We start from the raw sequence: 24,335 nt of genomic DNA, 5'->3' as shown, positions 1-24,335 counted from the left end.
TTTCCCCTTCTTCTTCCTCTCTCTCCTCTTTCCCTTCTTCTTCCCTCTCTCTCCCCCTTTCCTTCTTCCCTCTCCCCCTTTCCTTCTTCCCCTCTCCCCCTTTCCTTCTTCCCTCTCCCCCTTTCCTTCTTCCCCTCTCCCCCTTCCTTCTTCCCCTTCCCCCTTTCCTTCTTCCCCTCTCCCCTTTCCTCTTCCCCTCTCCCCCTTTCCTTCTTCCCCTCTCCCCCTTTCCTCTTCCCCTCTCCCCTTTCCTTCTTCCCCTCTCCCCTTTCCTTCTTCCCCTCTCCCCCTTTCCTTCTTCCCCTCTCCCCCTTTCCTCTTCCCCCTCTCCCCCTTTCCTTTCTTCCCCTCTCCCCCTTTCCTTCTTCCCTCCTCCCCCTTTCTTCTTCCCCTCTCCCCTTTCCTTCTTCCCCCTCTCCCCCTTTCCTTCTTCCCCCTCTCCCCCTTTCCTTCTTCCCCCTCTCCCCCTTTCCTTCTTCCCCCTCTCCCCTTTCCTTCTTCCCCTCTCCCCCTTTCCTTCTTCCCCCTCTCCCCTTTCCTCTTCCCCTCTCCCCCTTCTTCTTCCCCCTCTCCCCCTTCCTTCTTCCCCTCTCCCCCTTTCCTTCTTCCCCTCTCCCCCTTTCCTTCTTCCCCTCTCCCCTTTCCTTCTTCCCCTCTCCCCCTTTCTTCTTCCCCTCTCCCCCTTTCCTTCTTCCCCCTCTCCCCCCTTTCCTTCTTCCCCCTCTCCCCCTTTCCTTCTTCCCCCTCTCCCCCTTTCCTTCTTCCCCTCTCCCCCTTTCCTTCTTCCCCCTCTCCCCCTTTCCTTCTTCCCCCTCTCCCCCTTTCCTTCTTCCCCCTCTCCCCCTTTCCTTCTTCCCCCTCTCCCCCTTTCCTTCTTCCCCCTCTCCCCCTTTCCTTCTTCCCCCTCCCCCTTTCCTTCTTCCCCCTCTCCCCCTTTCCTTCTTCCCCCTCTCCCCCTTTCCTTCCTCTCCCCTCTCCCCTTCTTCCTTCCCTCTTGCTTTCTTCTCCCTCTTGCTTTCTTCTCCCTCTTGCTTTCTTCTCCCTCTTGCTTTCTTCTCCTCCTCTCTCTTTGCTTCCCTTCTCCTCCTCCCTCCTCTTTGCTTTTCCCCTTCTTCTCTCTTTCCCTCTCCCTCTTTGCTTTTCCTTCTCCCCTTCTCTCTCTGCTTTACCCCTTCTCCTCCTTCTCTGTTTGCTTTTTCCCTTCTCCTCTTTGCTTTCCCCGTCTCCTTCTCTCCCCCCTGCAACCAGGCCATGCACTTTGTGAGGGAGGAGTTGTCTTTTGCAACTTAGCTTCCCACTGGTTGCACTGTTACCCCCCGTCCTGGGAAAAGGGGGTGCAGTTAATGCCAAGATAAACGTGGTGCTTAGTGTGTGCAGCAGCTGCAGCACTCCCCAAAGAAACAGGGTGGCTCTGCACGGGAGGGGGTGTTGCGTTTGGTTTGACCATGCACTGAATGGCTCTTTTTTCCTTCCCAGGTGGCTGTGGGGCCATGTATGAAATCCATATAGAATCAGAGGACTTTAAAGAGAAGCGGACAGTGCAGCAGCACCAAATGGTTAACCAGGTGGGGGGAAACCGGGGGGGTGGCAGCTTTGCACTGGAGGCTGTGTGTGCATGCACAAACACTTGTTTCACTTGGTGCTTGGCTTGGTGGTCAGGTACAGTGCCTTCAGTGTTGTCACACTTAGCGTGGTGCCTTCTGCTTGCTTGTGGGCTAGTCCTTTTTCTCAAAATTAGAGAATGCTTTAGAAAAAGTGGTTGTGGACTTTTAGTGGGTGTGGATGAGTGGTGTCTGTGGGACTTTGCTTCCTTGAAAGCAGTTTCTTAGCTGGGAGGCCTGGTCTACCCATTGGGGTGCTCTAACCTGGTGCTTTTCTTGGCTGGGAGGCCAGGTCTACCCTTGGGCTCTCTAACCTGGTGCTTTTCTGTCTTGCTCGCAGGCGCTGAGCGAGGAGATCAAGGGCATGCACGGACTGCGGATCTTCACCTCCACTCCCAAGCCTTGAGGCTGGCGGAGGGCTCAGCTGGATGGGGGGGGTGCGGCAAGGAAGAGCTTCCTCCAAAGTGCTTGTGCAACTGGGGTGGTGTGACCTCAATAAAGATGCTGCTGTGGCCTAGGGTCAGTCTGTGCTTGGTGTGTGTCCATGCATGGTGCTGGCTGCTGCAGGGGACTCCTACTTCTGAAAAATTTCCCCAAGTGCTGCGTTTGCTTTTGGGGCGTTTTTTGAGCCGGGGGGGCCAGGGAGCACAGCTTCAAGCAAGGGTGGGGGGGGGGAAATAAAGCATACCAAAGAAGCAGGAAGGAGAAACTTTATTGCCCTTTTCAAAGGGGGGGGGGGTGTTGTACCCTGCCCCCCTCCCCAAAAATATAGTTTAGTTTACATCTAGAAAAGCTGCTACTGCTGGAGGCCCCATCTTGCTAGACAGGGAGCATTACCCTAGCTTGAGGCACTTCTTTCCCGCTCCCTCCAAGCTGCCACTGCCAGGAAGGGGCTTTAAGGCTCATATATCCAAAGTGCTGCTATAATCCAAAAAGCATTTCAAAAATCAAGCTCTGTCTGCCGCCAGCTCTTCCCACGCTGGACTTGGCTCCGCTCTTTAGGCGCTACCCTGTGCTGAGGTCCAGAGGAAAACTGCAGCCAATTGCTGTTCCTCAAGACAGCAGCCTGTTGCATGTGATCGCAGCATGTATTTCAGGACTTGGCTGGGGAAGAACGAGCTGCAAACTCACACATTCAGTCCCTTTTCTAGACCAGACTGCATTAACCTTAGCTTAGAAAATGGACTAAATAGTGCTAGAGTCACCCCAGCAAGTTACAGAGCCGTGGGGAGCGCTGCCCTCATCCAGGCTGCAGATTGTTAGCGACATTTCGCCAACGGCCTCCGAGACGCGAGCTAGGCTCAGCGGAGCGCCGTCCGGCTTCTCGCCGTTCACATCGCTGAAGGCGAAGCGGAAAAGTGGCTGGCGTACGAAGCGAAAAGGAGCGGCTGCGACCAAACGCATCGCCCGGGAAAGTTTATCTGTCTTTCGAGCCCAGCTTTTCAATCAGTTCCTGCAGAGGAGCCAACTCCCGCCTGTCGATCAAGTTGAATTCCTGGCAGGGGAAAAAACAAAACAAAACAAAGGTACCTTGTAAAGAGCTGCTGGAAAACATGCGACTTCAAGCCCGGCCAAACGCACGTTTCACCAGGGAACGTCCGCATAAACGCGCGCCTGTTGGGGACGCTCCGATTCCTCTGAGAAGCACCAGATGTTACTGCAGCAGCGGAAACCACCTTGCTCATTTCTTTTGGGGCAAAGCCAAGCGTTTCAGCAAAGCAAACTTCTTTAGAGCATCGCCGAGAAGCACCGTACTCTTCAGTGTTCACCGCTAAGCTTTTTGGCTTTGGTTCCTTTCCTACAGGCCATCAACCATAACCAAAGAGGAAAATTCAAGCAGTCGCAGCCAACTCAGTTGTGCAGCCTACAAAAAGAATAGCCCGACTGTGCAGGTCCCGTGGGGGGGAGCTGGGTCCGTCTTCCATCACAAAAAAGCATCTTAACTGCAGTCTGGGCTTCTCAAAGAGCAAGGAGGCTCTTAAAACCTGAATCCCTGAAAAAAGAAATACAAGTACCGAGCGGAGGCAGGCGACCGGCCGCGTTCCGCGACTCACCTGCACGAAGAAGATGAAGTGCTTGAAGGAGGTGTTGAGATGCGCCTCCTCCTGCAGCCGCATGACAGAATCAAAGTGCTGGTGGTAAATGTGGGCGTACACGCGGAAGAGCCGCTTCAGGATAGTCTTGGCCACCGACATGAAGTTCTTGGGAAAAGGGACACCTGAAACACACCAAACACACAGGGTAAGCGTTCCGGATCTGGATCCGTAGGTGACGCGGAAGCGAGCGGCCCCGGCCAGAAGGGGCCTTTCATTACGCGCCCGCAATTACCTATCTTTGAAGGAAAGAGAGTTTCGTCATCCAGCTGGTCCTGAACCCATGTCATCAAGTAATCAATGTACTTCGGAGCCGAGCACTTAATTGGCTTCTTTATGTTGGTGCCGTCTGCCCAGTGGTACTCGTACCTGCGGGGAGAGGGAAGGAAAATACATTCTTTGCTCCGAGACGCGCGTTTTTCCGGCCCCGCTCCTTCCTTCTCACCTCGGGCAGGAATGACGCCGCAAACAGAGTATTCCTGAGATGAGAAGAGAGCAGCATTAACGGCATTAGCAGCTCTTCGCTTTCACGTTCGAGTTAACTGCTTCTCAGGCGCAACAAGAAAGTCACAGTTAACAGCTCCTTTCTAATTACTACAGCAACAGCCACACGGTGACTGGCTGCGTGTGCTGGGGTTCAGCCCTCGAAAGCTTCGCTCCGCTTTGCGGCAACCAACTTTGACATCAAAACGCCCTTAGGAGGAGAGAAAACCTGGTCGAAGGGGGAACGCCAGGGCCATCTCCGCACCATCTAAGTCGCTCCGCATATGGCTTTCAGACACCGTCCGGGAATTTTGCGCATCTCCTGCGCGACTCGTACATCACGTGCCTCTGCGGCAACTGCCCGCGCGCACGAGCTGACCGACTTTCCAAAGCAACCGTCCCCGAGGCCGCCCATTAGCGAAAGGCATTTGAAGCCGCCGTTTCAAACTGACGCACACACGTGCTCCTCCATCAGACACTTCCACAGAAGCAGGGCAGATGTTTACTATAACGCTAAAGCAGTAACTATCAGAGATCTTCTGCGAAACCCTACAACGGCGGGGGGGGTGGAGGGGGCCGACGCGTTCCGGTTGCCTCGCGTCTTGGCCAACGACGAGCGAAAACAAATAGTGTGCTTTAAACAGGAAATCTTTACAGGAAACGGCCCCAAATATAGAAACAGGAACCTCGCGGTCTAGTTACTGCCGGTTCAAGAAGTGGGGCAGGATTTTACATGGCACCCTACAAATATGATTTTATTAGCCAGCCTCCAAATTACTGTCCCAAATGACAAATAGCCTCCGCCAACCACGCTAACAAGACACACCGCTGTAGCACACTGTTCAACTCGACAAGATAACGGCATCAAAACTCAAGGGACAAAAGAGTTTGTAGACAAATGACTTTCTACCCGCAAGGAAACGCTTGGCACCGTACGTGCGATGCTAAATTTGGGAGAAACTCTACACCCATTTGCTCAAGTTAGCTCAGAGCCGTCATATGCTTTCTCTCCTTGTGCATATTCGTAAAAACAGCCTCCGAAAACAACTCTGACAAACAACCAGGCACCCCAAAGGCATAACCCCTGTTCTTTTTCTCATTTCAATGCGCCCCGACCTTCTCCTGTAAAGCAATTGCCTGGACACCGCACCGGGTATCTAAACTCGCACCCTGAAAACCAGCGCCTCTGCTTCTCGGCCCCGTGACAAGCGTCACCGACGTGACTCGAGAGACGAGAGCCCCTAAACCGCTACAGGACGGCACGGGCTTCGTGCCGACGCACAGCCCATGCCAGCCTAAAATCGTTTTGGGCTGGTCCTACGGGGCAAATGATACCCAGCTCGATACGATGCAAAGTTTAGACCCAAAAAACACTCACAAAGCACTTCTCTACCGTACAGACCATTCCTTCAAATCACCACGAGGTTTCCTTTCCCGCTTCAGCTCTCCCCGATGGCACAAGCATCCAGCTGCCCTCTTCTCCGCTACCCGTTCCTTACGCATGCCATACGGTAATCCGACCCCACTATTTGCCTGTCCAGCGTCATCTTGTGTTCCCCTCTGTACCGGCAGCAGCGGCGATTAGAACCGTTCGTACTTTAAAAAGCGCGCTACGGTCTCTCAGAGCATTCGTTCCGTAAGACGGCAGATTAAGAGGCTACGGTAACACTCAGGAGCAATAGCTGACGCTTCCGATCAGGTCTGACCTATCCTTTTCCTTAAAACAAACCATCTTAAACCAATCTTTTCAAGTTCCCGACGAGATTCAGGCCTACGTGTTCACCGATCAGCAGGGAAAAAATCCCCACGCGTTTAACACGCGAGACCGGCCGACGGCTACCGACACTGCACGTTCTCCCTAACGTACTCCACGCTTCGCACGTGGCCAGACGCATCCTGTTCTTTTTAACTTCGCTCTACACATGCCTACATCCCCCCACGTATACTGCGGCTGTAGACCGCGACAAACTTCTTACCTTGGTCCAGCAGACATCACCGGACAGCTCGCTTCTGTGCAAAATTCCGTAATGGTCCCATACAACATGTTGATTTGGTTGAAGAAATCCACCGCTAGAAAGAAAACGCATCGAGTTTACTCAAAACGCAAAAGCGGAGCGGGCCGTAGCGCTACTTTCCTTTCATTCGGCCGACAAAGCCCCCGAGGAAGGGCGTCACGGGGGGGTGCACGCGCCGCAAAGCTCTCTGCGCAAACAAGCGTTCCCCTTCCGTGCAATGTCACGTGGCCGAACGCTTAGAGACGTTTTGACAGTCTAGGAATTTTACTCGCTCCGTGAGCTTTCATCGCGTTTTTCGACTTGTGATTGCTCGCTGTTTGCACAGCATGAAACCTCTCTTCACCGTGGCGGTAAAACAGCACGCAATTTATGAAGAAAAATCAAAAAAAAGCCCCGCAGAAAAGGTCTTCCCATTTTTTCATTTCGATACAAGACAAATCCATTTCTAGTTCCTGACCTTTCTTTTTGAAAGGCTACTCGAGAGCAGAGACCTGAAAAAAAGCTATCGCCAGCCCTACAGCAGTTCGCACCGTTTCTATCAGCGATATAACAAAGCACACCGCTCCCTACGTACAAAAAGAGACTCCGGGCTCAACAGCAGCCTGTGCGCTCGCTTCTCATTTTTCGCAACTTGCAAATAACTGCTTCCACTTCTAGATGCCTTTAAAAAAAGGCTGGACAATGCCTCCGCTCAGAGAGTCCTCACGAATACGACAGATCCTCTTTAAGTTGAGACTTTCTGGCTTGACTTTTTGCCTCCCATTGCTCAGAGACTGCTTTTTCCTTTAACATCTAAAGAAATAAAGTTCAAGGCCAGGTAGAACAATCACTAAAAGCAAATTAAGTTGTCTGTAATTGTTCAACCGTCAGAACTAACCCATTATTTTCTACTCCGCGTGCAACAATAATAAAATGAAAATGGAAAAAAACCGCCACCCTCCTAAGTTGCAAGCGCAAACCTAGAGTTTAACGGCAAATACGGTTCCATTCCCCCCCACCCGCGCTGTTCGCTGCCGTGATTTTTGCAGCCGACAACGCTGACTGCTTGCTCTACAGTTCAAAATGCCGATACTGAAAACTTGCACCTAAACACCGACATAATCATTCAGAAACCTAATCGCCTTTAAAAGCCTGACCTTTAAAAAACAACAAACAACAAAGTGGGTTTGCCTTGGGTTTTTTTTGGTGCTTCCTGAGCTCGGCATCTATTTGATGTGCTGTCAGGACACGTCCTAAAACTTCCTCTTTCCTTTTACCCCGACCTTCCCTGACTCGGTTACCTAGAGTACGTCTGGGACGTACTGTAAATGGAGTGTAAACATATATGCGTTTTTAACTTCGCCTCCACCCTCAGCTGGATTACCCTTTCTTAGGACTTACTGTTAACTGCGATCCACTCGTTAAGGTCTTCTCCCTCCGGCAACATAACCGCTTGTCTAAGGTTACCGCTCCCCAAAGTTGCTTCGGCATGTTTCAAGAGCTCGTACTGATGGGAGCCTTCGGGAATGTTCTTCTTGGGTTTGAAGGTTTTCGAAGATCGACTGCCACTGACAAAAGAGAAACACGGTTCCCATTAGTCCTTCGGCAGCGTTCCCTTCTCAGAAATATTTAATTCCTGCGGCGGCTTTCCCTTCGGTTACCATATTCGCCCTTGCCATCCAGCACTTTTAACAGGGGTTATAGGTCCTGCCCTTTCCCCTCACCCCTGACACCAGGCCTCTCACCATCATCTTCGGGGGGGATGGAGTCTAGCTGCAGGCCTAGCGTTTTTGACAGCTTCGCAAAAAAAGATGCCAATCTAGCAAGAGAAATCCTGAACAGAGATGGTCCACAGTTACCTACGTTAGCTCTACTGGCAATTTTGGGAGCTGACCCTGACTTTCGGAACAGGACCCTACCCGCACAAACCCTACAGTGGAACCACATCCATGTGAAAAGGGCCCCGTACTTGAGGAAGTCTGACTACTTATTCCGCATTCGAGCGGCATTTATAGCTCCTTTTAGCCAAGGAAAGCATCGTGCTCCGTGCTTTGAGGCGGAACCTTATTGCCACGTTATCTACAGAAAAAAACAAGCCAAGAGGCATGGTGGTGGGGGGAGGAATAACGTGCCATGATCAACCGTTATCGCCCCTGTTGTCGGAGCAGCTTCTGCCAAGGTAGGAAAGTTCACCTAACGCCACGCAGACCCTTCTGCTGACGCGGAAATCCTTTGACTCATTTTAAAAGCCAGCAGTCGCTAGCAGAACACACGCAGAGTTCTCTTTTCTAGATCTGTTCTAAATCGCAAGAAACATTTGGTGCAAAGAACCAGAACATTGATTAGCAGCAGTTGCGTTAAACGATACTGGCAGACAGGTCAAGGAAGAAAGAAAAAAAACTCACCCGGCCACAAAACCAAAACCCTGTTGGTTACTGCTACCTCACTTTTACTGGGGCAAATATTAGATACTTAGTGCTCAAACACAGTATAGGAAACAGCCTGCTAAAAATAGCAACTTAGCATACTCCAGCCCGGCAAGGCAAATTGCTGCTGTGGTTACAATCTCCACACGTTGTGTAGTATGAACATCTGCGCTCAACAGACAAATCGTTTAGCAGCTCCGTTCCCGAATTTCCCTGTCCCTAAAACAGTACCTAGGGCTCCCTCCACAGAGCGCCCAAAAGAACATCTGCGACCAAAATACAGTATTATCTTTAAAGGTATTATCTTTATTCCTGTGTACAAAAGTTAACACTTCCAAAAACAGGTTCTGCGCACGAAGAAAGGACTAATTCTTTTTAGACCGTGCAGCACGTTGCACAACAGAGTCTGAAACCTGAGGAGGATCTAACAACTACTAGCAGACATTGATCGAGAAAGGTGAACCGAGGGAGTTACGTGCACGCAAGGAGTCAACCGCAAAGCTACCAGACTTGAAAGGGAGCAATTTGGATGCCTTTAAATCACAACCATGAACCTTCAGACCCCCAACCGAGCAGAGCCCTCCCCATCCTGCTCCCGGACTAACACTCCCGCTGCCTTCACCAGCGCCGCTTCTCGTTTCGGGTGGCACAAACAATAGGAACGGCAGGGCCAAAATTTCTCCCGTTAGTCGCTCGGTGGAAACACGCTTATCTGGCGCGCACAGCTCGACATCGCTGACGCCCTGCCTCGAAGTCGCACGCAACCGGACGCGCTCGGCTCGCACGCGCCTCCTGCAAGCTTCCTGATGCAACGTTACCGCAGGACTGACAGCTTTGCTCCTTCCCCGCTCTGTTTAAGTACGGTCTTCTTGGCGCAGAAATAAAAGACCTTTACACCCAGCTCGCTCTGAACCAAGCTACTGCCTCCCGCTACGCGATGGGAGATGCAGACCCAGCACGTAACCGACTCTACGCAGAGGCTCCCCAGCCCCTTCTCGCTCCACAAGTCACCGACTCTCCTCGCAGGCAGCACCTGAGCACTAGAAGCCCACTCAGCCTTTACGAACATTCGTACCGGCAACACCCCCAACCTCTGTAGCTCATTCAAGACTCATTGCTGCATCGAAGTCGAGCGGTCTTTGGAGATGACCCTACGCCTCGGCCCACCCGGCATACTCCAGTCTGTCCCACAGCACGTTCCCTGGCTTGCCAACACCACGCTCTCGTATCCAGAGATCAGTCCACGGCACCGGTGGCCAGCTCCGGCCTGCTAGGATATCACCCCCCACACACACCCCACCCCAAACAAGCATGTAAGACGTGCCAAAGTCTACCAGCTTAACGCCATCCCCACCTGCAGTCAGGCTGCCCCACATCCCATCAGTACAAATATGGACACTGAGGGTCCAAATCCTTTCCACTGCTGCGGCTCTTCCCAACGTGCGTACAGTGAGGTCCCCGCAAATCCCACCCGGAGGGAAGCCCCACAGAACAAGGGCCTCCCCCCCTCCTCTCCTTTCTGCCTCATCCCACTCTTTCCATGCTCAAAATCACCATCCCAAACCGCTCCTCCACACGCTGCAGAGCCCTCTCCCGCATCCCTGCCCCCCATCATCCATCCCAAGGGCTTCCCCAAGAGACCGGACCTACCCCAGACACCCCAGGGCCTCTCCTTCCCCCCACAGCATGTCACCCCACTTGCCCCAAAGGTCCTCCCCACACACAAACGTCCAGGGCCTCCCGCTACGGGGGATCATCCCTGCAGACACCCAGCAGTTACAACCCTGGCGCAGCCCCCCACCCATATCCTCAGGACCTCCCTCAACTCTCCCCCGTAGGGCCAACCCCCCCCCCCCAAACTCTCCCCGCAATGGAGGGACTAATCCTTACAACACACCCTCTCCCCAGGGCCTCCTCCGCTGCAAAGGCTTCCCACCCCCAAATACACCCCCAGAGCCTCCCCCCAGACACCGGCAGGGTATTCACGCTACTTGGGCACTCTCCAGGGCTGCCTGCCTCGCCCAGGGCCCTCCCTGCTCCAAATCCACTGTCCCAAAGCCAGCCCCCCCCCCCATAGCCCATCCCAGGACTTTGCCCCTAGGAAACACCCTCTGCCACTGCCTTCCAGCCTGATACTGCGCCTACCTCCAAAGCCACCTCCCAAAAACACGTACGCCCCCAGGGCTTCCTCCAGGTTCCTCCATAGGACTGAACTCCTCCCCTCCCCCCCCCCCCAGGGCCTCTCCCAAAGCCTTCCTCAACCCTCTTACCTTGCATCCCCTGGGTCTCCCCCAAGGCCTTCCTCAGCCCCTCTCCTTATACACCCAGGGCCTCCGCCCCAAGGCCTCCCCCCCAAACATCCACCCCTCAAAGCCTTCCTCCAGCCCCCCATTAACCCCCGGGGCTTCTACCCAAAGCATTTCTCAAGGCCCTCATGCACACCCAGAGCTTCCTCCTAATACCTTCCTTAAAAACTCTCTAGACACCACTATGGCCTTGCCTCAGGGCCCTTGTACGCACTCAGGGCTTCCTCCTAACCCCCCTCTGAACCCTAAACGTCTCCCCTGCACTGCCAGGGCCTCCTCTCGAGGCCTTCCTCAAACCCCTGCTACACCCAGGGCCTCCGCCCTCTCAAACACCCCCCAGACCTCCCCGAGGCCTCTCGGAGACCCCTCCCCACCCCTACGGCAACGCCCAAAGCCTCCCCCCCTCACACCCCAAAGGCCTCTCAGAGACCCCCCCTTCACTTCTATGGCCTCCCCCCCAAACACTACCACCCCTCCAAACCTCCCCGAGGCCTCTCAGAGACCCCCTGCACCCCCAAGGCCTCCCCAAAGCCTCCCCCTCACACCCCCAAGGCCCCTCAGACACGTTCTGCCCCCCACGGGCCTCCCCCCCTCACCTCCCCGAGACCTCTCAGAGAGCTCCCTCACCCCCAGGGCCTCCCCCAAGGACTACCGCCCCCCAAAACCTCCCCGAGGCCCCTCGGAGAGCCCCCCCCCCCACCCCTAGGGCCACCCCCAAGGCCTCCCCTCACACTCTTAGGGCTTCTCAGAGGCCCCCGGGCCTCCCTTCACACCCCAAGGCCTCTCAGAAAGCCCCCAGCCCCAAGGCCTCTCCACAGCCTCCCCCCCCCGCCCCAAGGCCTCTCCTCACACCCCAAAGCCTCTCAGAGACCCGCCGCGGCCCCGGTACTCACAAGAGGAAGCTCATGGCGAGGCGCCGGGCCGGGCCGGGCCGAGGCGAGGCGGCGCCGCCGGCTGCAGGCGCGCGGGCCCAGCTGCTAGCGGGCCGCGCCCGGCCGCCCGCCCTGCTCTCGCGAGAGCGCCGCGCGCCGGCGAGACTGCGCCGCGGGGCGGGGTCTCAGCGGGACCGGGGCGGGGCCGCGGCGGGAGGGGGCGGGGCGAGGCCCTCACCATGGCAACCGCCCCGCCCGGGCAGCGGCTCTGTGGGTCCCTATGGGACTAGGACCCCTGTATGGGACTGGGATCCCCCCATATAGGACTGGAGCCCCCTATGAGCCTGGGATCCCCCATGGGCCTGCCCCCCCCCATAGGCCTGGGACCCTTGTGTGGGCCTAGGACCTCTCTGTGGGACTGGGCCCCCCCATAGGCCTAGGACCCCCATATGGGCCTAGAATCCCTTTATGGTACTGGACCCCCCCTGTATAGGACTTAAGCCCCCTATAAGCCTAGGATCCCCCATCCAGGACTGGGCTCCCCTATGAGCCTGGGCCCCCCCTGTAGGCCTGGGACCCTTGTATAGGCCTGGGACCCCCATCTAGGACATGGTTCCCCTATGGGCCTGGGACCCCCCATATGAGACAGGGCTCCATATGGGTCTGGGTCCCTTCTATGGGCCTGGTATGCCCCGTATAGCACTGGATCCCCCTTGGACCTGAGACCCTTCCTATGGGTCTGGGACCCCCCAAAGGCTTGGACCCCTACAGGGTCCTGGGACCCTCCTATGGGCCAAGGCCACCCCATGGGCCCCTGGGTCCCCCCCACAGATCTGGCACCCCCTTCCGGGCCTGGGCGACCCCACAACCTTGCGGGCCGCCAAAACGCCCCTCTGCAAGCCGCTCCCCCTGCCCCGGCTCGCCATCCTCTCCTTCAGCATCACCCTCGCTGTCCTCCGACCCTTCCCGAAAGCAAGCGCGGGAGCAGCGAGTGCATTTCGCTTTCGTGGCCACCGTCCCGTTTTGGCACCCGGCTGCCCGCCGTGCCGCACTACCCGCATGCTCCTCCGGATCGCTGTCCGAGGGGAATGGGCAAGCTCCCCTTCTTCCTCCTGCCTCAGCACGTCTCCTTAGCAGGGGGCTCTTGCTTCCACGCTTGCTCCCCAAGCTCAGCTCCAGCCCCAAATCTAGCCCTGATTCCGAACCCCAGCCCCAGCCCTAGCCCTAATCCCAGTCCCTGAGCTCCTAGTCTCATCATTAGCCCTAACTCCAGTCCCGGCCCCAATGCAAATACCAGCCCTAACCCCGATCCTGACCCTGATCCTGACCCCAGCCCTAACTGCAGTCCCAACCTAAACCCTCATTTTAATCCCAGCCTTTCTCCCAATCCTCCTCTCAGCCCCAGCCCTGACCCCAATTCCAACCCCAATCCTGTGACCCCAGCCCTGACCCCAACCCCAACCCTGTGATCCCTGCCCTGACCTTGACCCCAACCCTGATCCTGTGACCCCAGCCCTGACCCCAACCCCAACCCTGTGATCCCTGCCCTGACCTTGACCCCAACCCTGATCCTGTGACCCCAGCCCTGACCCTGTGACCCCAGCCCTGATCTCAATCAACCCTAACCTTGATCCTGTGACTCCAGCCCTGACCCCGACTCCAACTCTGATCCTGTGATCGCAGCCTCAGCCCTAACCCTTATTCCAGCCCTGACCCCGAACCCAGCCCCAGCTCTCACCCTAACCCCAACCCTCACCCTGACCCCGGCCCTGACCCCGGCCCCAGCCTCTGGCTTACGCAACCCCCAGCCCCTATTGCAAACCCCCCCGCCCCGAGCCCAGCCAATCAGCGCCGCCGTGCCCATCTACGGAGCGCAAGCCCCGCCCGCCGCCACCAATCAAATTCTCTCCGGTTCCTTTCACCCCGCCCACCCCGTCTCCCGAGCGCCTCGCTCCCTCTGACCCAATCGCAGCGGAGGATCCCCGCCTCCGTCCCGCCCCCTCCCGCGCCGCCGCCAATCATCACCCACCTCTGCGTCGCCACTCGGCTTGCCGAGACGATTGGCTGCCGCCGGCCGCGGGGCTGGCCGCGGCGCTATATAAAGCCATCCCCGGCTGCTCGGGGTCCTCGCGCATCCCCCGCGGCGTGTCCCTCCCCGCCCGCCGTCGCCGCCCCGGGGAGCCATGGCAACCGCGCTGGGCCCGCTCCGCGCCCTGGGCCGCGCCGCGCAGGGCCCCGGCGGCGGCCGCCTCCTTCTTCTCCTGCCGCGGGGCCGCCGCCTGCACCTCACGGCGCCCAGGTAGGCGGCGGGGAGCGCCCCGCCGGGGCGGGGGGCTTATATAGGGGGTGGGCGGGGCTTACCGGTAAGGGGTGGGGCTTACCGGCGGGGGTGGGGCTTACCGGCAGTGGGGGGGGGCACTGGTCCCGGTGCCCCCCCCATCCCCGTCCTGGTTGCGCCGCCAGTCGCGGCGCGGGGGCCCGGTGGGCGTAGGGGGGGGGGCTGGGGAGGAGGTTCAACCCCCTCCTTCCCCCCGGGACTGTGAGGGCCCCCCGGGGCCGCCGGTCGCCGGTACCGGGAATGAATGAGTTGGGCCCCCAGCGGCCGCCCCGGGAGGTGCAGGCTGATGAAATCCCGCTCCCGCCTTGCGTGCGGAACCCGGGTCGCTCCCCCGCCCCGGGCAGCCTCCGCCCGCCCCCCCCCCCCGGGCCCTGCCTGCGGCACCGGGCAGCGCCGAGGCCCCGCCGCCTCCGGGGCACGAGAAGCCCCTCGGGGCAGCGCCGCCCCCCTCGCAGAGGGACCGGGGTCTCGTCGGTGCGGCAGGAGCGCTGATCCCGGCTTTAAGTGGCGCGAGGGGAGCGGAGGGACCCTCTTCGTGCCCCCCCTTCGTGCCTCCCCCCGTTAGGACTTTGGGCAAAAAACGGATTTACTTTTTCCTCTCTGACTGTCACCTGAGCAATACACGGAGGCTAAAAGCGCTTGTCCCCGTGAGGTTACACAAGCGGGATATTCTGGTGAATTCATGGCTCGATTTGTCTTTGGACGGACTGGTAAAGTAAGCGCCGAACCCTTCATTTTTATGAACTCGCCTTTTGGTGATAGGAATTAAGAGGAGCCCACCAGGCACCCGTAATATGTCCAGCGCAGGTTTAGCTCTGAAGCTAAAATAAGCTTTGAAGAGGGCCGGCAGTCTGAGCTAGTCTGAGATGGGTTTTCTTACTGGTTACTGCTAACTATATCTGACTTGGATGATTTCCTTTAGCAATGAACTATTCAGCAAAAGCACAGTAAATGGGAAAGCTTTGGGATTAAGAAGGAACAAAAGGTTCCCTAAGTCTCTGACTAAGTGTTTTGGCATAAGGCTGTCTTACCTGGCTGGTACCTTGCGGTGGTTTCGTGCAGGCGCTTGTCTGGAACAGTTTGGATGGCCGTTCCGCCCAAAACTGCGGGATTAGGATTGTACCGTCACACCTGGAGAAGGCCAGAAAACAGCAGCGTTGGATTTGTGAGGGATCTTGGTAGGAGGAGGTCTGTAAAATGGGCAGACTGCTGTCTGTTCCGGACAGGCCTGTCGCCTGGTCCTCCTGATTTGGGAAGGTGCCACAAGTGTCCCTCGTGTGGAGCATCTTTGCCTGCTTCGAGGGAGAGGCCTAACTGAAGGTCTGGTCTCGGCCAGTAAGAAATCTGGCAAGCGAGCACGGAGCTTGTAGCGAGGCTTTGCATCAAATGCCTCAAAGACTCAAGTGCTGGAGCCGAGTCTAGAAGTGAAACTGGTGAAGGTTAATTCTGTCACAGAGGAACTAGTGAATGAGCATGACTTTTGGATGCAAATGATGGATAAAACCTGAAGAAGAATGAAAGCAAACAGTTTGTGTGTAGCTACTGTCAGCGAGGACTGGCAGCTGTGACCTCAGCTGTATTTTGAGCAAGCCTTGCTGTATACTCCAGGGTATCCAGTTGCCTGGAATGCATTTGGCAGTGACTGTATATTCCTGTTACCAATTTAGCCTAGAAATGTATGCAAGGAGCTGTTCCCGTGTGGTTCGAATGGCAGGCAAATGCGTCCTCCCTGCTCTGGCAGAAAGTTGGAGTCTTGAAGCCTTGCGCCGCATCGGACGAGCGAGTTGCTCAATAGACCCCTCCGTAATGGAAACTCCACGCGGTGGAACGAGTTCTGCTTTACGCAAGTCCTTTGTAGTGAAGCTGTCATGCGTTGGAAAGGGATGGGTGGCTGACTTTCTAAAAATGGAAACTAATAGTATCTAACTTGAAATGTGCTGGACAAAATACGTGTGGACTCTTACCCTTCCAGAGAAGACCAGTCTGTATGCTTTCTCAGGCTGCACAAATGAGTTGGTCCTTCCAGCAATTTTACTGCTGTCCAATATCAAGGTTTCAGGCAGTGAAGCTGTAAACTAAAAGATTGAAATGTGCTGCTTACCTGGTATTTTCTGCAAATCATGTTTTTTTCACTTCAGCCGCACACACAGGTCTACTGCAACTGTAGTGTAACAGCCGCTTCTGTAACGCCTTGCGGTCGGCACCCGCTTCCTGGGTTGTTGTTGCACAAAGCTTGAATTTGATGGTTCTAACAGTGCTGACTGCTTCACTAACACTCCGTTTGTTGCAGCAATGATGCGGTTGTAATTTCTGGAAGGAAGCTGGCCCGGCAAATCAGACAGGAAGCCCGACATGAGGTGGAACAGTGGGTGGCAGCTGGGAACAAGAGACCTCACCTCAGTGTTGTTCTGGTCGGTGAAAATCCTGCAAGCCACTCCTACGTACTGAACAAAACCAAGGCAGCTGCTGATGTAGGTACGTCTTGGGCTCCGTTGTTCTGGAAAAATGGAACAAGTGACTGTTTAACATCCTGCTTTAGTTGGGAGTCCTCTATGCTGGAGGAAGCTTTCAGGATGCAGCCATCTGGCAGCTTTTCACCAGTCCAAGTTTCCTCCAGCAATTGCTGTTACTTTTTGGCTGCTTTCCTAGTAATACTGGGGTGTAGTTAATGGACACAGTTTGCGTGTGTCCCGAAGTATTAAAATAGAGTAATGCAACATCAAGCTCTGTATTTTGGATCAGCAGGTCCACATCAAGCACGCAGGGAGCTTGGATTTGCTGCCTTCCCTCAACTGCTCAAAATGCAGTCTTCATCCAGCGTGCTCCTGCTACCTTGTTGTGACTCCTTCCGATCTTGCAAGCCAAGATCCTGTTCGTTAAGGTGTCCCGAGTGTGCTTCTGGGGAAGATGTGCTGAGGGAGGTTGGGGCACTACATGATTAATCCCTCATGGAGTCCTAGGCTGCTGAAGCCTTCTTTGGAGCTGAGTGTTTAAGCTAATGTCCCCTTGTCACCCTGTCGGGAGGGTCCACAGGAAGCGCAGCTGCATCTTCATCACACCACACTCCTCTCAGACTTCTCAAAAGGCTCTGTGTGCTTGGGAGGGCTTTGACTTTTGGATAGTCTTTCCCAAGGGTGGCTGCACACAGTGACTAATGGTCCTTATCCCTAAGTTGCAAGACTTGTGACAGCCTCCAGCCTGGAAAACATTGATCATTACACAAACCCTACACTCCGTGGTGTTCTCGTATCAGATTTGGTACAGCGGTGATGCAGGGCTGACATGCAAACCAGCATGGACTGAGGAATAAGGTTCCTACTTGCGTACGTACAGCTCTCTAATACAGCACTTTGATTGCACAGGAATCAGCAGTGAAACAATCCTCAAGCCAGCTTCTATTACTGAAGAGGAGCTACTGGATTTGATTAGCAAGCTGAATAACGATGCCAATGTGGATGGCCTGTTAGTGCAGCTTCCTTTGCCTGGTGAGTAGCTAGACTTCCATCTCTTTCCTACTTCTTATAAAAAGTTTGGAAGCATCTGTATGTGCCAGAATGAGGTGAAGCCCAGGAGTTATCCCGTGACATGAGAGCTGGCCGTCCGCCACATTGCAGCCTAAAGAAGCTGATACAGCAGCTCCACCATACAGTATATGTTATGCTGCTGGGGCTTGCAGAAGTCTATTCCCGTATGGGTAGTATCATCTTCCTGAGCCAGAAGCTTGAACTTTGTTGTGACACCGAGGCTGTCTAAAAATACCCTCTCTGCATTAAAGAGGCTGCAGTCCCAATGTGGTTCCAGTCCCCTTCTGGCGGGAGCTGTTAGCTCTGAACTTGCTGGAAGTTTTCAGCAGCTTCAAGCTTCCAAAGTCCAGAGGGGCAAAGGGGCTGGTGCAGCAGGTCAGGACTCTGGCTGACTGGAAAGAGCTGGTTCTGGCTGATCCCTAGGGTTAAGCTTTTTTGTTGTCTTTCAGAACATATTGACGAGCGAAAGATTTGCAATGCTGTGACCCCAGACAAAGACGTTGATGGCTTTCACGTGATAAACGTGGGGCGCATGTGCCTAGACCAGTACTCCATGCTGCCGGCTACCCCGTGGGGGGTGTGGGAGATCATTAAGAGAACTGGTAGGTTGCTGCAGTATTAGTCTGCTGTCTAGCATATCTCCAGCTTGTATTTGTCTTAAGACCCGGTCTTGTGTGCCGTAGGCATCCCGACGCTGGGGAAGAACGTGGTGGTGGCTGGCAGGTCGAAGAACGTGGGAATGCCCATTGCCATGTTGCTGCATACGGATGGCAGGCACGAGCGCCCAGGAGGTAGGAGCCTGGCAGCCTTGGCACCCCAGGTGGCTGCAGAAGGAAGCCCTCTGTGCCTCTCACGTGGTCCTTGCTGGACTCCTAAACCGGTCCTGGGACTGCATTATGGACTGCAGCACATCATGTGGGTTGTGGCTGCTTGAGGCCTCAAGTGCTTGTGACCTCCATGGCTGAGGAGTTGATAACTGCCCATATGCAGTCTTGTGCTTCAGGGCCATTTTCAGTAGTCCTTGTCCTCTTAGTAAGCTGCTCCCTGTGGTTGGTCATCAAGATCTGGTGTTCCTGAGAGATACCAGGGTGGTCTTGAAGGCAAAGAGTTAGAAATGGCCAGGTTCAGGTAGTACCTATGGGTAAAATGCTCTCTGTAACCACTTTTTCAGGTGATGCCACAGTGACAATATCTCACCGCTACACTCCCAAGGAGCAGCTGAAGCAACACACGATTCGGGCTGATATTGTGGTAGCAGCAGCAGGTAAGACCAAACTCCGATGGAGTAGGCAAGGTGCACAGAGGACACTGCATTGATGCTTACATGTGGTGTTTATGATGGGAATCTTTGCTCTGAGGTGACAATCCAGTTGGTATGGAATGTCCTGGGGCCTTCCCATCTGAAGCAGCTTTGGTAGCGCAGGAGAGCCTGGCTCCTCCATGGCAATGTAGGCAATTCTGTAGGCAGTGGCTCGGAGGGTGGGTGAGGGGCTCTTTGAGCCTGCCAGGTTAGACTGTGATAAGCTTAGCCCCATGCTTGATCTTACCAGCAGAGCTGTTTGCAGCTCTTTGCACGTCTTTGAAATGTAAAGCAACATCTGGCAGAATGACTTGGTACGCTCCCAAGCACGGATGAGATCCAAGAACAGCTCCAGACAGGCTCTGCTAAACATTCAGGCAGGGGTGTGCATGGGAAATGCAAAGATGGGGGTCTGCTTACCTAGAGACAGTGGAGATGCTGGAGGACAGCTGCAGTACCATCTTCAGAGCCTGAGGAATCGCTCAAGCAGGTGTACTCTTCTCCAGGCATGGGGATAGCTCATCTGCAGAAGTATTTTGTTGATTCTGGTTGTCTGTGCTTGCCAGCAGAAGCTTGGCATAAGCCTGCAGGGAAGGAGGAGAGAAATGCAGGTTGAAAAGAAGGTAGAAACAGGATCCTGCAAGGATTAAAGTGGTAGTGGTGGTGAAGGTGGTCCTGCAGGTGAGGACAACAGCCCTACTGCTAGCAGATAAAGAAGAAAGGCAGCAGAAGCTGAGTAAATAACCAAAGATGGTTAGCAAACCAAAGCAGGACTCACTAAAGAGTTAACCAGCTGAGGGGGGGGTGTAGGAATTGGAGTTCCTCAGGAATTGGGTCAGCTGAGGCAGTATCTGGTAGAACCAGACAAACATACTCCACCCTCAAAGGGTGGCTGAGCCCTGAGCTGCTGCTCCCTACCCATCTCCCTGCTGTGCTGGGGGTTTTTTACAACCCTTAAGTGAAGCTGATGCCTCCACCAACGGGATTGTGGTGAACTGGGATACTATTCCAGCTTTCTGGCTTTGTGCAGATACAAAAATGCTGCCGGAGCTGTGCCCCAGCGTGGGGATGGGCTAAATAAACACAACTGCAGTGCCATGACTACAACAAAGAGCCACCAGCGGTTCTGGTTTTCTTTTCTGCAGGCATACCCAATCTGATCACAGCTGACATGATCAAAGAAGGAGCCGCAGTTATTGATGTGGGCATAACTAGAGTGCAGGATCCTGTCACTGCCAAACCAAAACTGGTTGGAGATGTGGATTTTGAAGGTATAAAAGGCGCTGACATCTGGTGCTTCGAGCATTAAACACTTTGCTGAGAAGTGGGGGAGAAAGTCCTGGGTTGTGGGATGGAGCAGATGCAGACCAGTGCTGAGGTAGCAGCGCTTGGTGCATGTGCTATTGCAGGGTGAATCCTGAATTTTGGGCAGTTGGGTCACTATCTACTTCACTTCATACTCGGACTCCTGCCTCTAGGTTCCACCTCATGAAAACATGCAGGACTTACCTTCTGGCTTGCTATTTGCTGGCCTTGCTCCTCACTTGGCTGCAGCAGTGCCCAGGCAGGCTATTGTGATGCACCTGCATCTCTAGGTACCTGGCAAGACACCAACACCTGCTTGTGGAAGAGACAGACTACAAATGTTCAGACTGTTAGTGCTTCCTTGTAGACCTTGCCAGGAGCATGCAGGAGGTCCACATCTGGTCCCTGGCTGTAGACTTCTGTGCTATATTTATTAGAGATGGCTTTTCCCCTGATTTGGGCTCTAACGTTAAGCTTGGTCAGCAGCAGGGATGGTCAGAGTACAGTGTGCCCTGTCCTGGGGGAACAGGGGACGAGTTCCCTGGTTTCTCAAGTCTCACTTGAAGGCTGGAAGCCCAAGAAACTTCAGGAGTGCTAGCTTGGTTGCAGCTTCAAATGCCAGCTGCTCCTGATGTACATGCTGAGCTCTAACTCTCCTTCCTGCAGGGGTGAAGAAGAAAGCCAGCTACATCACTCCAGTCCCCGGGGGAGTTGGGCCCATGACAGTTGCCATGCTGATGAAGAACACCATCATTGCTGCCAAGAAGCTGTTGCAACCCAAAGAGCTGAAAGCACTAACTGTTTAACCTGGGACTCTCTTTAGCACTGAAAACAACATTCCAAATCAACTCCCAAGCAGGCCGATAGAAAATGCAATATTTTTATTTATTGTCTGGAAGTAAGTTTACTCTTCTGAGGTCATAGATATTTATTTGAAGCTGAAGTATACATGCATTAGTTGTACTAAGGCACAAGCATCTGAAACTCTTGGCCTACTCAGTGCGTAACGACTTCTAGCAAAGCTGCTTTATGTTTAAGCTAGCTCTTCTCTAAGAAGTCAAACCTGTAGCCTGCACCTCTCTTGCAGGCACTAGGGAGCAGTCTGGGTGTGCAGCTCCCACAGGAGCTTAAAATGGTGCTAGCAATCCTATGCGAGGTGGAGTACGGCTCCACGGTGCCAAACGAATGGCCTCCATGGTTCTGTTCTCACAAATGCCTGGTCTAGGCAGACTGCAGCATTTGACTTGCTCTGAACTTGTTTCCTCAACTCTGTTTAGTTGGAGTTAAGCTCTTCTGTAGAAGGAGTTACTTGAAACAAGCCATACGTCTCTTCTCAGCCTGTCCAGGTCCCTGAGCATTGGCAGATCAGGTGTAACATGTTCTTCTAGTGTGCAGCTAAGCTGGTATTTGCTAGTTGGATGGTGACTTAAAACTTTTTTCCCCTCTAACCAAAGAAGAATGTGGGGGTTGTTGGTGACCACACTGAACACATGAAGTTTCCCTGGACTATTGTAAAGCATGCGAGTGCTCAGTGAATAATCCAGGCTAACTCTGAATAAAGTACGAGAGGGAAAAAAACCTTGCGTCCTACAATTATTTCCAAGCAAAATTGACTGCTAGGGGAGTTTGCACTGCCCTGGGAGAAGGAGAGCTGCCCCCAGCTAACGGGTTATTTTGGCATCAGCACTATTAGTTCCCTTGCAGCAGGGGAGGGTCTGGCTTTTCCCCAGCGTTTGGCAAAACACAAGTGCTACACACAGTTTGCTCACCTTGGACATAAGCAGCCTTTTAGTTGGTCTGAACAAGATGTTCAGACTCCAACATTTCCCACTCTGTCCCCTAACAGCCAGTCTGACCTGCCATAGCTGTGTGAGAAGAAAAAGGTAACACTGGGTCTAAACTTACCTTCCTCCACCACTATCCATCTAAAGTTCACCTTACCTGTGGGGCAATGCCTCCAGAAGCCTGAAAAACTTGCACGCAGCACCACACCTTGGCCTCTTCCTAGGGGAGATGGACACACAGATAATACCTTGGAGCAAAGCATTTAGCTGCATGTCCAGTGGGAGCCTGATACCACCTTTCTGTGAACAGAAATGCTTGTTTTGAAGCTAAAGCGCTGTTATCATGCTCTAGTTAGAGCCATGGTTGAGTCATTGCTAACCCCCCCAGCAGAATTCATTGCTCTTTCCTGTACTGCTGATAACACAAAGCAAGGAGCAGCTCGGAAAGCAACCTAGGGTTAGGCAACTTGGCTTGCACCAGAAACACACTAAGAGCTGAGAATAATTTAAATGAGATTTATTGGGCTGTATTAATGACAAATACAAAATGGCTAAAGTGGTAGTGTAATGGAGGCTGCAAATTTGTTACACTCCAGGGCGGTCTTATACAAAAAAAAAAAAAGTAGAAACCACATGTGAAACTGCAAAAAAAATCACAAATTCGGTTGAAACAGGCTGTACGCTATGAAACACCTCCAAGAGTCCACAAGGCCTTTCCACAGGCGCCGTAGAGCACAACCGGCGTACCGGATAAAGCGAGTGAACGTCTTCAAAAGCGATTAAAATCATAAACCTACCCATACCGTGCTTCAGCTACCACACACGAGATCGGTACGAAACACTAGAAAATACGTTCAAGTCGAAAGAGCTGTTACTGTAAAGCTAAGTGGCTCTTGCTTAAGTGTCAGCCGGAGGAATGCCGCTTTACGAATCTCGCCACGTTTCCCCAGCTGGGACGTGTACTCGAACCAGAGAACCTGCTATAAATAGGAAACTGCATTCGAGTCGTCTCGTTTGCCTCTGCTCGACTATTTACAGGGAACTGGGGGCTGTTCCGCTCGCGGGTTCAGCCCGGTTGCAATATTTAACTCGTGTCCCCAAAAGCCCCGTACGGCTGGTTTTTGGCGCAGAGCTCTGCTCGTATAAATAGGCTGTTGGAGCTTGTGCGGGGGGACGAGGGGGGGCTCTGCGAGGCCTCGAAACAGAGCGAGAGAAATGCATCTATAGCAAAGAGAAACGGGTGAAAAAACCAGCTTGGAGAGGGCTGCCTAAGACCGGCTTTTCTCAACTGCGACCCGCAGGCATGCCGGGCTCAGCCTGGGGAGGGAAAAAACCCTTCGAGAGCCTCCTGGCCGCTGCTGGAATAGCGGCGAGAGTTGGATCGTGCGCGGTGCCGCCACCGGCTCCTACCCTGCTCCCTTACCTGCCTTTCCAGGGGGACCCGGCCGCAGCGGCTGGTGGGAAGAGCCGAAAATACCAACGGAGCAGGCTCTGTGCTTCAGCTCTTGGGCATCAGCTACTCCTCGGATGGGAGCCCGAAACTCCCCGGGCTCTTCAAAGCCGACCACCGCCTGCCCATCCGGGGAGGAAATCGGCTCCAAAGCGTGTGTGTGCGCATGGCACGGGGGGACGCGCGTGCTGCCTGCTCCCTGGCTCGAGCCGCTTGCTGTTAATCCATGTGCATATAACCGGGATTCGGGAGCTAAACCGGGTGCAAATGCCCTTGCAAAGGGGCTGGGAAGGCACAGCTCGTTCCCATCTGGACAGCGTGATAGAGGGCTTTGGAGCCCTGCAGGAACCATTCCTGATTCCCTGCAAAAAATCATTCCTCTTTCCCTGCAAAAAAACATTCCTGATTCCTTGCAAAAAACATTCATGATTCCTTGCAGGAATCATTCCCAATTCTCTGCAGAAACCATTTCCAGTCCCTTGCGGAAACCATTCCCAATTCCCTGCAGAAACCGTTCCCGATTCCCTGCAGGAATTGTTCAGGATTCCTTGCAGAAACTACTCCTGATTCCTTGCAGAAACTACTCCTGATTCCTTGCAGAAACCATTCCAATTCCCTGCAGGAATTGTTCCCGATTCCCTGCAGGAATCATTCCTGATTCCTTGCAGAAACCACTCCTGATTGCCTGCAAAAAACATTCCTGATTCCCTGCAGAAACCATTCCCAATTCCCTGCTCCCGTCCTGCTCCGAGCTGCTCACAGCTGGGCTGCTGTTGCCCTCAAGCGGCAACAGCGATAAACCGGAGCCGCTTTTCCCCCCCAGGCTGCTCCCAAGCTCCCGCGGCTCCTGCCCACACTC

At 54.3% G+C, this 24,335-nt stretch overlaps 2 protein-coding genes and 1 long non-coding RNA gene across 4 annotated transcripts; 2 read left to right on the top strand and 1 right to left on the bottom strand.

The window, feature by feature from the left end:
• Positions 1-1,473: 1,473 nt before the first annotated feature.
• LOC136994469 (uncharacterized) lies at positions 1,474-2,120 on the top strand. The gene is made up of 2 exons (XR_010886536.1): positions 1,474-1,556; positions 1,942-2,120. It is a non-coding gene; the product is annotated as an uncharacterized lncRNA (long non-coding RNA).
• A 174-nt stretch (positions 2,121-2,294) lies between these two features.
• MOB1A (MOB kinase activator 1A) lies at positions 2,295-11,895 on the bottom strand. The gene is made up of 6 exons (XM_067312545.1): positions 11,797-11,895; positions 7,573-7,739; positions 6,154-6,247; positions 3,930-4,063; positions 3,656-3,819; positions 2,295-3,096 (listed from the first exon to the last, which is right to left on the bottom strand). The coding sequence occupies exons 1-6, from the start codon at positions 11,808-11,810 to the stop codon at positions 3,019-3,021; spliced, it is 651 nt and encodes a 216-aa protein (XP_067168646.1). The 5' UTR covers positions 11,811-11,895; the 3' UTR covers positions 2,295-3,018.
• Positions 11,896-13,918: 2,023 nt separating this feature from the next.
• MTHFD2 (methylenetetrahydrofolate dehydrogenase (NADP+ dependent) 2, methenyltetrahydrofolate cyclohydrolase) lies at positions 13,919-21,708 on the top strand. Of its 2 annotated transcripts, XM_067312543.1 has the most exons (8): positions 13,919-14,074; positions 16,404-16,588; positions 17,476-17,598; positions 18,087-18,239; positions 18,321-18,428; positions 18,809-18,901; positions 20,083-20,208; positions 20,909-21,708. In XM_067312543.1, exons 1-8 carry the CDS (start codon positions 13,959-13,961, stop codon positions 21,046-21,048), a joined length of 1,044 nt encoding a protein of 347 aa, XP_067168644.1. In that variant the 5' UTR covers positions 13,919-13,958; the 3' UTR covers positions 21,049-21,708. The 2 variants fall into 2 exon arrangements, with proteins under 2 accessions (XP_067168644.1, XP_067168645.1); XM_067312544.1 differs by lacking the exon at positions 20,083-20,208.
• Positions 21,709-24,335: the final 2,627 nt, after the last annotated feature.

This window comes from Apteryx mantelli, chromosome 29 (genome assembly GCF_036417845.1).
Source record: "Apteryx mantelli isolate bAptMan1 chromosome 29, bAptMan1.hap1, whole genome shotgun sequence".
In the NCBI taxonomy this organism is placed as follows: domain Eukaryota; kingdom Metazoa; phylum Chordata; class Aves; order Apterygiformes; family Apterygidae; genus Apteryx; species Apteryx mantelli.
Note: the sequence above shows the minus strand (reverse complement) of the source record. Positions and strands in the feature narration are given on the sequence as shown.

Bases quoted from the DNA above. Each gene is read 5' to 3' on its own strand.
- MOB1A (XM_067312545.1), bottom strand. The intron at 6,248-7,572 runs GTAAGTCCTAAG...TTTTCTTTCTAG, and splicing joins CGAGTGGATCGCAGTTAACA to CGGTGGATTTCTTCAACCAA. The intron at 3,097-3,655 runs GTGAGTCGCGGA...TTCCCCTGCCAG, and splicing joins ACTTCATCTTCTTCGTGCAG to GAATTCAACTTGATCGACAG.
- MTHFD2 (XM_067312543.1), top strand. From the start codon at position 13,959: ATGGCAACCGCGCTGGGCCCGCTCCGCGCCCTGGGCCGCGCCGCGCAG. The intron at 18,240-18,320 runs GTAGGTTGCTGC...TGTGTGCCGTAG, and splicing joins GGAGATCATTAAGAGAACTG to GCATCCCGACGCTGGGGAAG. The intron at 18,429-18,808 runs GTAGGAGCCTGG...CCACTTTTTCAG, and splicing joins CAGGCACGAGCGCCCAGGAG to GTGATGCCACAGTGACAATA.